The sequence below is a fragment of the Pungitius pungitius genome, chromosome 10 (assembly GCF_949316345.1).
Source record: "Pungitius pungitius chromosome 10, fPunPun2.1, whole genome shotgun sequence".
Taxonomy (NCBI): domain Eukaryota; kingdom Metazoa; phylum Chordata; class Actinopteri; order Perciformes; family Gasterosteidae; genus Pungitius; species Pungitius pungitius.
The window spans coordinates 6807782-6819693 of NC_084909.1; the positions used below are offsets into that span (position 1 = coordinate 6807782).

The 11912-nt window shown below is 44.8% G+C and overlaps 1 protein-coding gene across 3 annotated transcripts; it reads right to left on the reverse strand.

Moving 5' to 3' along the window:
* Positions 1-973: 973 nt before the first annotated feature.
* On the reverse strand, positions 974-11778 carry hat1 (histone acetyltransferase 1). 3 transcript variants are annotated; one of them, XM_037488489.2, is made up of 11 exons: positions 11665-11778; positions 10914-10985; positions 10739-10814; positions 9578-9698; positions 5855-6031; positions 5585-5706; positions 4831-4935; positions 4356-4462; positions 3768-3919; positions 3089-3205; positions 974-1608 (listed from the first exon to the last, which is right to left on the reverse strand). In XM_037488489.2, the coding sequence occupies exons 1-11, from the start codon at positions 11669-11671 to the stop codon at positions 1438-1440; spliced, it is 1227 nt and encodes a 408-aa protein (XP_037344386.2). In that variant the 5' UTR covers positions 11672-11778; the 3' UTR covers positions 974-1437. The 3 variants fall into 3 exon arrangements, with proteins under 3 accessions (XP_037344386.2, XP_037344388.2, XP_037344387.2); XM_037488491.2 differs by lacking the exon at positions 11665-11778 and adding an exon at positions 11640-11657; XM_037488490.2 differs by lacking the exon at positions 11665-11778 and adding an exon at positions 11538-11637.
* Positions 11779-11912: the final 134 nt, after the last annotated feature.

Genomic DNA, 11912 nt, shown 5'->3' on the forward strand with positions numbered 1-11912 from the left:
GTCCTTTATGCTTTGGAGCAGACAGCGGCATTGGAAAAACAAGGGACCAGAAATAGACTCAGTGTTTCAAGTTTGAGGGAAATAATTAGCTTCCGTGCTAACTGCGCGGTCTGAAAGAGCCAAAGGGGATTCCACAGAGGCCTGCAGGCCCTCCAAGCAGCCCACTTCCACACCAGTCACCTGATACGTGAGACGCATCGACTGCATCCTGCAACCCAACGATGACTCATGACTGGTGGAATTAATGACACGAGCACATGCGCCCACTAAACGAAATGTGTAATTCCCCACTAGCAGCTCAGTCAGCTGAGCTTGTGCAGTACGATGTGAAATGTGCTCTCGCAGCAGGGGAAAAAAAAGAAAAAAAAATGACAAAACTACAGTGAGATGAGGCCCCTTGTGTCCACGAGTGGATTCAATCAATCTGAATTAGAGATGTGAAGGGTTCCAAGGTTTTGTCTTGTTTCGCATGAAGAGGGAGAAAAAAAAATTGAAAATTGACCCCGCAGCCTTCATTTAGTGACAATGTGCTAAAGTATCATAAAGTATGATGGGTATTCATCACGGTGATCTGCATGAGCGGGCTAACGGTGGCACAAAAGGTTTTCAATTGAACACGATAATACTCATTAGTGTAACACTCAACATCGGCAGCAATCACAAGTTGAATTAGACCACGAGGGGCTGCCTGCATGAAATTACACCCATAAAACGGATTAAATTTATAAAACACATAATGGAAAATGCTGGTAAATAGTGAGGCAAGCGTTGGAGCAGGAGATTATGCACAAAAATACTACTTGAACCGTCCGGACACACTGGGCCTCCTTTAGGTGACATTCAGTGTTTTTTTGTAATGTTTCTGTGTCAGACTAAAAGCATTTTGTGTCAAATGTCCAAATAAAAGTGTAAACAATGAGAAAGCAAAGTTGTATTTCCATTTTCTAACCTGCAATAAATCACACCATTTGAGCAATATACAAAACGTTCTTTTATTTTCAGTATGAAGTGCTTCGAAACACACATTTAGAATTGTTTTGAGAAAAAGATCTTTAAAAAATTGTCTACGATGGAGAAGAAGCAGGATGTCTCTGCAGGGTGGAGGACCTCCGATCACCTTTGAAATATTACGCATCAGTCGATCCCACACAAAGTGACTACGCTAACGGGACCCACAGAAAGTCACAACCCTCCAGCTGCTCACTCTCCTCTACGGTATCAACGTCGGCTGGGGAAAGAGCAGTCCTCCCCCTGCAGGCTTCCCCCCCCCCGACTCCGCCACAATGAATCCTCTCTCTCTCTCTCTCTCTCTCTCTCTTTAGTTTCTCCTGCGGTGACGTGGGCTTTGTGCAGGCGGGGCGGATCACCCCGCTCGCTTGAGGGGGGGGGGGGGGTGGGGGGGGGCGAGCTCCGATCCGGCGCCGCTTTAGAGCCCCGTCAGGCCTGTGTGGCGATCCTCTCGATGATTCGCCTGTAGTCTTCCACGGCGACCTGGTAGCTCTTCTCCAGCTCCTCGTGCTGCGTCTGAGTGTCCATCTGATCCATGTGGGACACCAGCTCCTCCGGCCGCAGGCACTTCCTCATCTTCGTCAGCTCCCTCTGATTCTTCTGCACAGACAGGCGAGGCGTTAAATCCGTTCAGTCAAAAGGCAAATTATGGCGCCTAGTAATTCAGTGATTATTCAGTGGTTGATAACAACTTTCTCAGGAAGAATATGAAAATGGATTCATCAGTAATAGTGGATTTTCTGCATGATCCCTAATATTAACTTTAAATGTGGCTGGTTAAAATAGGCGTTACACACTGAAAAACATCATTGCACGTCTGACAACGGTCATCTCACCATCATGTTTCTGTCTGGTGTTCTTATTCAGTTCCCCTATTCAGACGGAGGAAAGTGTTCACAGAGAAATCCAATGGCTACGTTTTGTTTCACATATTGACGCACAATGTAGATTCAATGAGTGCAATGTGCTGCTTACAAAAATAAATTAAAAAAAAAAGTCCTGCCCGCAGACGTGGTCACTTGGGAATTAGGAATACGAGCAGACATCTATAATCCCTCACATCCATGGAGCGACGGCTTCTGCCATTCGACTAACTACATGCTAGATCTCCTCAGGGAAGGAAAAACGCTCTGCATCTGGCCACCAGATCTTTCCGTGCCATTCTCCCAAGGAATTCCTACCACATAGGTCAATTCCACGTCAAGTCCTGCCTCTTTTTTTTTCTTCTTCTGTTTTTTTTTAGACATGTGGTAACTTTGCTGACAGAGAATTCTCTAATGGCTGGTATGCAAAGTCTCAGCGAGCAGCTCAAACATAAATTGTCACAAGCAAACAGGATGCAGGGTGTTTCCCACTGAAATCTGAATCGGAGAAGCTTTTGATATTCTCTTCACTAGGCTTTAGCGTATTACTCTAAATATCTGAAACTTGATTAAAACCTGCCTAAGAGAACATGAGAAAAACCACAAAAGGCAGTTTTTTCTTTTTTTTTTTAAATTGCACAATTTTCTTGGTGAAGTTTGAGAAGCTCTGCAAAAGGGAAGCTACAGAACTGTGAATAGAGACAGCTTTTTGACAAAGAGCTTCAAACACACATTTGTGTGGAAAAAAAAATTATTTCTCCCAAAGAAATGCAAATCCCAACTAATGACATGAGCCTGAATAGAGAAACGCTCCGGCAGCAGCAGCACCACAGAGGCCTGGTGCGCCCTATTGTGGCTGCGACAATACAGCACTAGTAATCCGTCAATTTTTTTTCCACGGAACTGGACTGTGGATCAATTTTTTCTCTGCTGTTCTAAAAGGTAACATAATAAACAGGTACGAGCTTCAAGCTCCGTATTGTATGCAACACACGGGGCCCTTTGCTTCCTACGTTGAATGACTGTAATGTCATGCTAAGAAAAGGTAAGCGACAGCACACTGGATTCTTGCTTGAAAGCAGCCGAGTTGACAGTTGTAGAATTGTATTGTATTATAATTCAGCAAGTCACTTTATCGGAAAATCCTTTCGTAGGCACATTTAGACTCCACAATGTGGACCAAACGGGGGGGGGGGGGGCGATGACGGAAACCTCACCCTGTACGGCCCAAATAGCCTCTTCTTCACCTCCAGGCGGTACGCTCTGGCCTGGTCTTCATCGCTCATGTCGGTCGCTCTCAGGCGCAGGATTTCATACACTCGCCTGGCGTGTTTCTGTAGAGATGGGGAAACAAAACACAAGTGTGTCTTATTATGAAACGTTCCAGCATAATGGCTACAGGAAGTCATAAGCTTTTCAGCGGTTATAGTGAATGCAACCTTTTAGTTCCAAGAGGAGCCACACAGGAGTCAATCACCGTCACACATGACGCATATGCACCATGTCGACCAGTGACAACAACAGAATAGAGTCACAGTGTTTGAGGCAAACTGCGATAACGGAAGTTTGGCATGTCTGGAGAACGGGAGAAAAGATTGAAACGGTGGCGTAAAGGGGCGACCCTCCCTGGATTGTGATTTTATGTTAAATCTTTAGCAAAAAAACGTCGCTATGACAACACTTCTCTAGTCTCAAAAGGCAGCAGTTTGGTAGAGATATATTATATTCTGGGTTTATTTCACTGAAACATGCGAGAGTACCCGTCATTGGAGGCCTTCATCAGCTACAGACCTCTAGCTTCACAGGTAAATTAGATTACTCTTCTATCAGCTTGGGGTTTCAAGCAACTTACCAATTTTAAACAGACAAAACAATGTATTCAACACTGAAACAGACCTTGTTTATCTTCAACTTGTCTTGTGCCTCTTTGGCCATGTCAGCCGAGAAGCCGAGGTGCAGCTTGTCCGCGGCGAAGGACTGCAGGCCTTGACAAAACTTGACCAGCACGAAGTCTCTCAGCTTCACGTAGCTGTCGGACGGGTCTTCAGCTGATGAGAAACACCGTCACAAAAATCAAAAGGAGTTAAAAGTGGTTTCCCAATTATTGGCAAATTAGCGTCACACAGAGTTAATGTAGTTGTCAGCGTACATGAATGTTTGTGTTGGAGAAGCGGGGAGAGATGTTTTTTGTCCTAAAACGAAGGGAAAAAACAGGAACATTCGGTCTATTGAGTGGCTCAATGCGAGGTTCTTCCTTAGAAAGCATTCCTGTCTGAAAGGATGCATCGTGGTATTCATCCTCTGACTCCATGTAAGGGGACTACTTTGATCCAACTGGTTTCAATAGGAGCATCGGCCCACTGTGGATCCACCAAAGTGCAGCGACCAATCTTTCAAAATGTTTGTGGGAGACACGAGCATCTCAGAGCAAATGTTTGTTTACGCCTCTGCAGTGCAGTCAATGCTGAAAATCACGTCGCTCACCTGTGATGTCTTGCACTTTGGGAAGGCTGCAGTAAAATCTGTGCACTGCCTCCAGAAGCTGAGCTCCATGACCTTCTCCTTGGAACGGAGGCAGGATCAACATTTGGCTGTTCGGTTAAAGGGCAGAAGAACACGCAAACATGGAGCCAGTGAGAAAACAGCTCTGTTCCAAATAAGTCACAAAACTGGTTTACAAGGCGACTGAGCGGAAAGAGAAATGATTTAATTCAGAGCGGGATTTAATGGTTTGTTATCTTGATCCATCAATGCAAAACATCACGTCGTTAGCTGATCTATATAAAGTTGTTTTCGGATACAAATCACACTGGATTGGTAATGAAATGAAATCTGGCTGAATGGTTGGCTATATAAGCCCATAATTTGGGCTCTTTGGGAAGAGGATAAAGAAATGTATAATTTTCCACTCCTTTTTCATACAAAAGAATGGGAAGGCACGTGCTGCCCCGGCAATTACCTTACACGTGGTCGGGTTTTGTCTGGATACACGTAGTAATTATAAACTGTCATGTAGCCAACAGTCGCGTAGAGAGTCTCCCCATCTTTATTGTACTTTTCAAATCTGCAGATAAAAACACAAAAGGCAAACAGGTCAATTACAGGCACACTCCCATGCAGTGTCCATTTTAGCCTCTCTGCTCTCGTTCCCACCCCCAACCCATCAGCAGCAGACCACCCCCCCCCCCCCCCGGTCCCCCCACATCAACATGTTAGAGCGGCCCAGCCCCGCCGATTGGTACACCTGCTACAACCTGAATACATTATGCACTTAATTGGAGTACTGCAACTTAGAGGAAGAGAAGGGGTTGGAGGAGGGACTGAGCTCCTCCAAATCACTTCAGTCCATTTTGCCCATTGTCCGTATTAATAGTTGCCAGGGTAAAGAAAACACTGGCAGAGGCTCTTTTTACTGTTAAGACATTGTTCAGTGTTTCAAAAGACAACAGTATTCAATACAGCCCTTGGCCCTGAAAAATCTGAAAAGGGCCTTCGGCACAAAGGGAGCTCTTGCCTGATCAACAATTCTCCTACAGAGGGAAATATAATCAAACTGGCCTGGTAATTGGTCACAAGCGCCACAAAGGAGGGCTTTGTTTTTCAATGACACAATAAAGGCTTTGGGGTGGGCATGGAGGAGGGTGTGTAGTTCCGAGGAGTGTGTGTGTGGTGGTGGTGGGGGGGGGATGATGTCAATTAAGGAGGGCACTCACACAAGAAAGAAGTCCCAATGATCGTCGTCTGCGTCGATGAAACTGGCCGTCTCGATGAACCACATGAGGAAGGTCTGCAGGCGCTCGTGGTACTCCAGGAATCCGGGGCAGGTGACCTCGGCCTGGAGCGAACGCGGCAAAAAAAGCAGACGTCCGACGCGGTTTACAGTTCAATCTCGTCCCCCGCCTTTAAAAAAAATAAAAACTCAAGCCCGCGGCAATCGAGAGACGCCCCCCCCCCCGGAGCAGACACCCAGGGGAGGTTTGTACCTTGTGGATCTGGTACGTGAGCTCTCCAGCCTCCTCGCTGTGCACGGTGTACGTGTGGAGCAGCGTGCCGAAGGGCTTGAAGTTGGCCTCTTTCTCGAGCAGCGAGCTGAAGTCGTCCGAGTTGCACGTGAACCCGGCGGGAACGATCTCCCGGATCTTTCCCTCGATGTCGTCTGGCTGAATGACACATTGGGCAGAGAATTTAAATCAGTCAACCAAAACAACTCATGATGTAAAAACGGGAAATCATCCTGGCGGAAGACTTATTTCCATAATTGCAACCAGTGAGGGATTTTCTGATGAAATTCCATTTTAAAAACATACTTGGTTTTCTACACAGACAATATGTTCATATAACTCGCTGTGCTTAAATTAGTGGAAAAGTGCAGTTAATCATATAGCGTATAACTGGAAGTATACATGTTTCGTTGCCCATGAAAAGAAACCATTAGGCAATTAAAACTGTCGGCTGAGCAGAGATCACGGCGGGCCCCAACCCGGTGAAAAGGCCACTTAAATAGGTACATTTACTACTTAGGTTAAACCATGAATATGTGATGAAGTTGCCACAATAAACACATTTCTGCTTCTCACTGGGAAATAAAATCTTATGAATTGATCTCAACTTAACAAACCTTTGGGGCATCCATAATAGAGGCCTCTCCTCTAATCCTGCCAAGTGAACCCAATCAAATGAATTTGCCCCCGCGTTTTTTTTCAAAGAGCCTCGGAGACAAAGGGGCCCGGCCCTCGGACTTTTTACTCAGTGCAACCTGTGGTTAGTTCAGCTGTAATGTTTGCATTGTATCCATTTCCACAAGGATTGACATGAGAACACTTTGCTAAGCAGCCCTTTCACACCATTTCCATGTGTGATGGGCATTATTTCAGCACAGAGGCCCTCGCTGCTCAGCATTGAGAACTGGGAAATGAAGAAGGTCTGAGCAAAACGCACTACAAAAGGCTAATACAACATGCTACTAATTCCCCCCCCTGCCGCCCCCCTTTTCAGACATCAGCTAATATCTAACTGGAAGTAATGCACCTGCAGCTGAATGCCTCTTAACCATTGTAATTGTTCAGTCACATTTCTAAGGAACAAGGACAATACTTAAAGGGCCATGGACAAACAAGTCCCCTTGTCCCGAGCACTCTCCGACATACTAGACACTAAATTGCACAGCCTTCCAGAATAGATGCCTTAGTTTGCCATGAATATAACTTAACAAAGTGCCTTTAGAACAGTTTGTTAATGTCTTTGATTTTTAACAATAACCACAAAGAGAGTACAAACTATCCCATTTGTGGTGTTGGTGTTATTTCCTCTCTTTAATCTACTCCACACACCGTACTGCTTCCAAAACCTGCACTCCTTTTTTTTGGTTTTTTTGGCATCACGCACCGGCTTATTTTATTTTTTTGTCCAAAAATATTCACACGTCCCCGTTGATTATGACTGCAAAGTAAATAATGACACGACTACTACGAGCACGGGGTCCTTTCTGGCCCGTGTGCACAAAGGGTCTGGCACTGTAAACCGGCGCTTTCTGTGAGAGGTCCAGCGCTGCGTGTTTTTGGCTGATTTAAAAAGGGGACAAGGTGATGCGATGATGAGAGCCTTGTATCGACGTGGCAGCTGCATAAACTCCATCTCTGCCTCCCGCTCTCTTCTCTCGCCAGCTGCATCGCACCCCGACCGTCCACATGCACTCAGAGACAAACACTCTTCAGACGCGGCCTGAACTCTGGCGCTCCCCTCGCTCTCTACCTCTACACCAGCTGCACTCAAACCCTTAACAAGGTGAACACTCAGGGGTCAACGCTGAACGCCATAGTAGTGGCGCGCGCGCACACACGGACACACACACACACACGGTGGGCCAGACTTCACTTTGGAATATCAGCTCCAAACTACGGTCCAAAAAAAAAAAAAAGAAAGAAAAAAGTCACGTGGCTGTTTTTCGTGGTTTAAAAAAAACAAAAACAAAAAACAGTCGCACTTTTTGGACACTTCTTCGCCACCAGAGACAAAAGTCTATCGCTGTCACACGAGGTCACATATAATTAGGGTGCATCCACAGAAACAACAGAACCCGGCGAGTTTACAAGTTGCTCCCGCTGCCACCGGTTGAAGGCCACATTGTCCGGTGAGGGAGCCCCCGCTGGTTTCCACACAGGACAGATGTCCCGGAGTTGAATCATCTGACCTCAAAAAGGGGCCCCGGCTGATTCTTGTAGTCGTTTTGCATGTTTGCTGCATTGACAGCGTCGGGGAATAATCAAAGCTGCCTTTTGTGAAGTCTCAGAGAAGGAGACAGCAGTACATTAAAGCATTTTGCTTTACGGACCTTTTTTTTTGTCCAAAAAACCAGCTATTGATAATATGTAAATTAAGATGTCTGGCAATTAAAAAGAAAAAGGCAGAAAGTTTTCATAGAAAGCTGTGCGACTAACGGCCAAATCATTAGCAGAGGAATGGAGTTAACACATTTATTCATCACTACATAGAAAGGGTTGTCTTGCGTTAAATAAAAGTACTGAAGAGTAGTTCCTCAGCCTCAGTGGTTTTGATTGCTGATGACTCGAGCAAACAATTTGCTTCAGGAAATATATATGTACAAGATTTCCAACCGTGTCACATTACTCCTCCTGCTGATTCAATCACATAAACCTCAACTAAAGAGAAAAAAGAAGAAGAAAAAAAAATCAATCCCTCACATTAGACCCCACGTACAAAACCTTCTAAAAACCCTTCTCTTCCGTCGGGGAGGAGTGGGATTAGTGTTCTGGCACAGCGCGCCGCGGTGGGCCGAGATTTAGTCCAACAACCCAAGAGATCTCTTTCAGGAATAATGCCACCACCCAGAGAGACTGTGACTGGCTTCAGTACCCGGAGCAGCATAATGCTACGGTTAGAACTGCTCACAAAAGAGCACCAGAGGTCTGATGGCTCGCAGGAGACAACAATGGAGTGCACAATCCCTACCTCATGCAATTATGGAGGCGACAACTCCGTAAAGCTGCTCTGCTCAAAAAAAAAGTTTGACTTACTAGACTTCACATGTTTAAAAGAAGTCTATTTTTACTTTAATTTGTTGACGAGTTTAAGAAACATTTTGACAAATAAAAACAAAATCCTTTTTCATTTTCACCCTTGTAATCAACTGATAGTTTTCCGAAATCCCAAATTAGGGATTTAGTAACAAAACTATGTAAAATTATATCTTCTTTAGATCTTTTACCATTGATATAAATGTATATACAAAGTGTATAAATGCAATACATGACAAGCCTCCAAACTGAGCAGGTAATGAAGTTGAGTCAACACCTCTCCAAGGGGCAGATTTCAGTATACAGCTCAAAAAAAGTCTCCCCATGGACGCATTTCACGTAGAAACCTTAAACCTCACGGCCTCCCTCACCAGCCACACAGCCATTATGGTCGAGTCAGATCGCAAATCTCCTTTGATTGTTCCCAGATTTATTTACAATGGCGTGTGTCATCTCTGCAGCATCAGTTAAGAGCCTGTTTGCATCCAGCAGAGGCAGAGCAACATGACTTCTAGGGAGAGGCCCAAGGATCTCACAAGCTGACATCATCTCTTCCATGGTTACCAATAATCATCACAATAACTAGAGAGCATGGCTGACACGAGTTTGGTAAGCAGTAATCCCTCCACTGCACATGACATTTAAGGGTGCTAATACAAAAACATGTCCTACCTCCACACAATCAAACACCTCTGTGACTTTTGAGGAATATTTCACTTTGAAGAGGGTGCTCAGGTTTCCAGCGGTGTAGAAGAGCTGTATCTGAAGTCCTTTGTATCCAAAAGCGACCTCACTGCGGACAAAGTGTTTGGAATAATTAAAATTCTCAGAAAGTTTCACAACGAGGACAGTGTCTTCCATTCAGAAAAATGAATGAAGTTGCAGCGTTTTTATGGAGGTGTGCCATCTAGGGTCATAACAATCTGACTATTCCTATTAATTGACATTCATTAGTGAACCGTTAATGCTTATTGTTGGTCTGGCCACTTACATAGTTGCATTGTTTCTCTCACTACTACATCACCGGCCGTTTATGGCAAAATAGATTTCAGCGTTTTGCAACTGTGATTGAGCTTCACTAGCAATTACGCTTGCTGAAATAATTAATGCCCCAATTACTGAATTCCCTTTGAGTTGATTGCAGCAAGTGCAAAAAAAACAATCCTAGTTTTGAATAATTTGGAAATCCAATTTAGAGCATAACGACAGGCTACTGTAAGCCGACACAGGTGTCCCTGCCAAAAATGTAGTAGTAACCAATCACTTCAGGGTTGTAATATGACTCTTTAATAGCATTTCTGCGAGATCAATCCCACAAGCAAGACGAACCTGTGTTCATGTAAACCTTTTTGTCTGCCTGCCTGAGAATTAACTTAAACTGCATCCTCTACAAAAAAGGACTTGGCATTTAAAAAACACAACATCTGAATAAATAAGTAGTACAATTTTAAATCCAATAAATGGAGCCCTTACTGTTACCCCACTTGTGATCTTTATTTAAGAAAAAACTACACTGTTTCATTGTACTACGTTTGACACACATAAAACACAAATATTTTGCCGTAGCAAATCTGGAGAGCATCTATAGCCATTTTACAACCCAACGTAATTCTACCCCAACGACAGGTTGACTGCGTCTGTGTGGATGTAACGTCACATTCAGTGCTGCTGGGTGGTAATGTAAAACCCGAGGCATACGTGTGTAAACGGGGCTGGTAACAAACAAGAATAAAAGTGAAAATAGGAGACCATCAGCTGCAAAACAGGCAGCTGATCAATGGAAATGGTTTCATAATAAGTAAGGCCGAGTCAGGATGAGGACAAAGTACTCACTCGTCCCCATAGATCTGGTGGCTGTACTCGGGGTGAAAAGTGGTGCTGTCATCCTCGACATCCTCCGGAAAGCGAACTGAGGAAAAGACCAAGTGGATTAAATGTCAAACGATTTCACACATATTATAATGACTCCCTTACAAAACATTGAAATGAAGAGAAAACCAAAACATACCCAGTTTTAAGCATAAAGCTTCATTGGTGTCACACTTGTATTCAGCCAGTTTCTTCTCCATGGTATTCACCGCTGAAAACACATGTTTCAAACCGTTATGTTTTTTTTTTTTTATAAGAACATTTTCCACCTCTGGCCCAGGACCTCTAACGGCCGATGTGTAACATCAGAAACCACTAGTTCTGTCATCAGCAACATGCAGGAGTTACCAAGCAACCCCCCCCCTTAATGGCCACTTGTAATCAGCTACATCAGCTTCATCGGTGTTCCCCATGCAGCAACGTTATAACGTGCCGAGGGCGCGAATGACGAGAAATAAACCGTGAGGTGGCGATTATAGCCGCTTTAGAAAGATTGCTCCAACGTGACCAACCACTCCTTAAGATAAACGCGAGCGGACATTGGGGGACGGCACAATATGTCAGGAGGGGGGGAGGGGGGGGGGGGGAATGCACCGAGGGCACCTTAAAGACGACCGAATCCATCAATACACATTCAACCCATCCGTTACATATTCAGGCAAACACGCTGTGTGCTGTGACAGCCTGGTAGCATGCTGCTAGCTGCCAGGCCCCTGCTGCTGCTGCTTTACACCGGGACGCAGGCTAAGCTAAACTCACGTACAGCTCTCAGCAGACACCCAGGGGCAGTGTGCTACTCAAGTGGCCTTAGCGATGGCCCGTCGTCCCCGTTTCAGTGAGTTAAAAGGAACAAAGCAGTATTTACAGCATGAAAGCGTTCGGACACTCACCCGCCATTTTTGCACACTGACGCTCTGTGTTGTTTTGTCCCGAAAGACCCGCGGAATGAGGACAACTTCCGGGTCCTCGTGTTTCCGTGGAAACAGGATGTAGTTTTTTCGTTAACGGTTTCTGTAGCGTTTCATAAAATAACGCGACGTGCCCACATTCGTAATGTTAATGGAAGGGTGATTTTGAACAAATCTATCTGGCATGTTAGTTTGAATGTATATTGCGGTTTCTGTGCAATTGCAAAAAA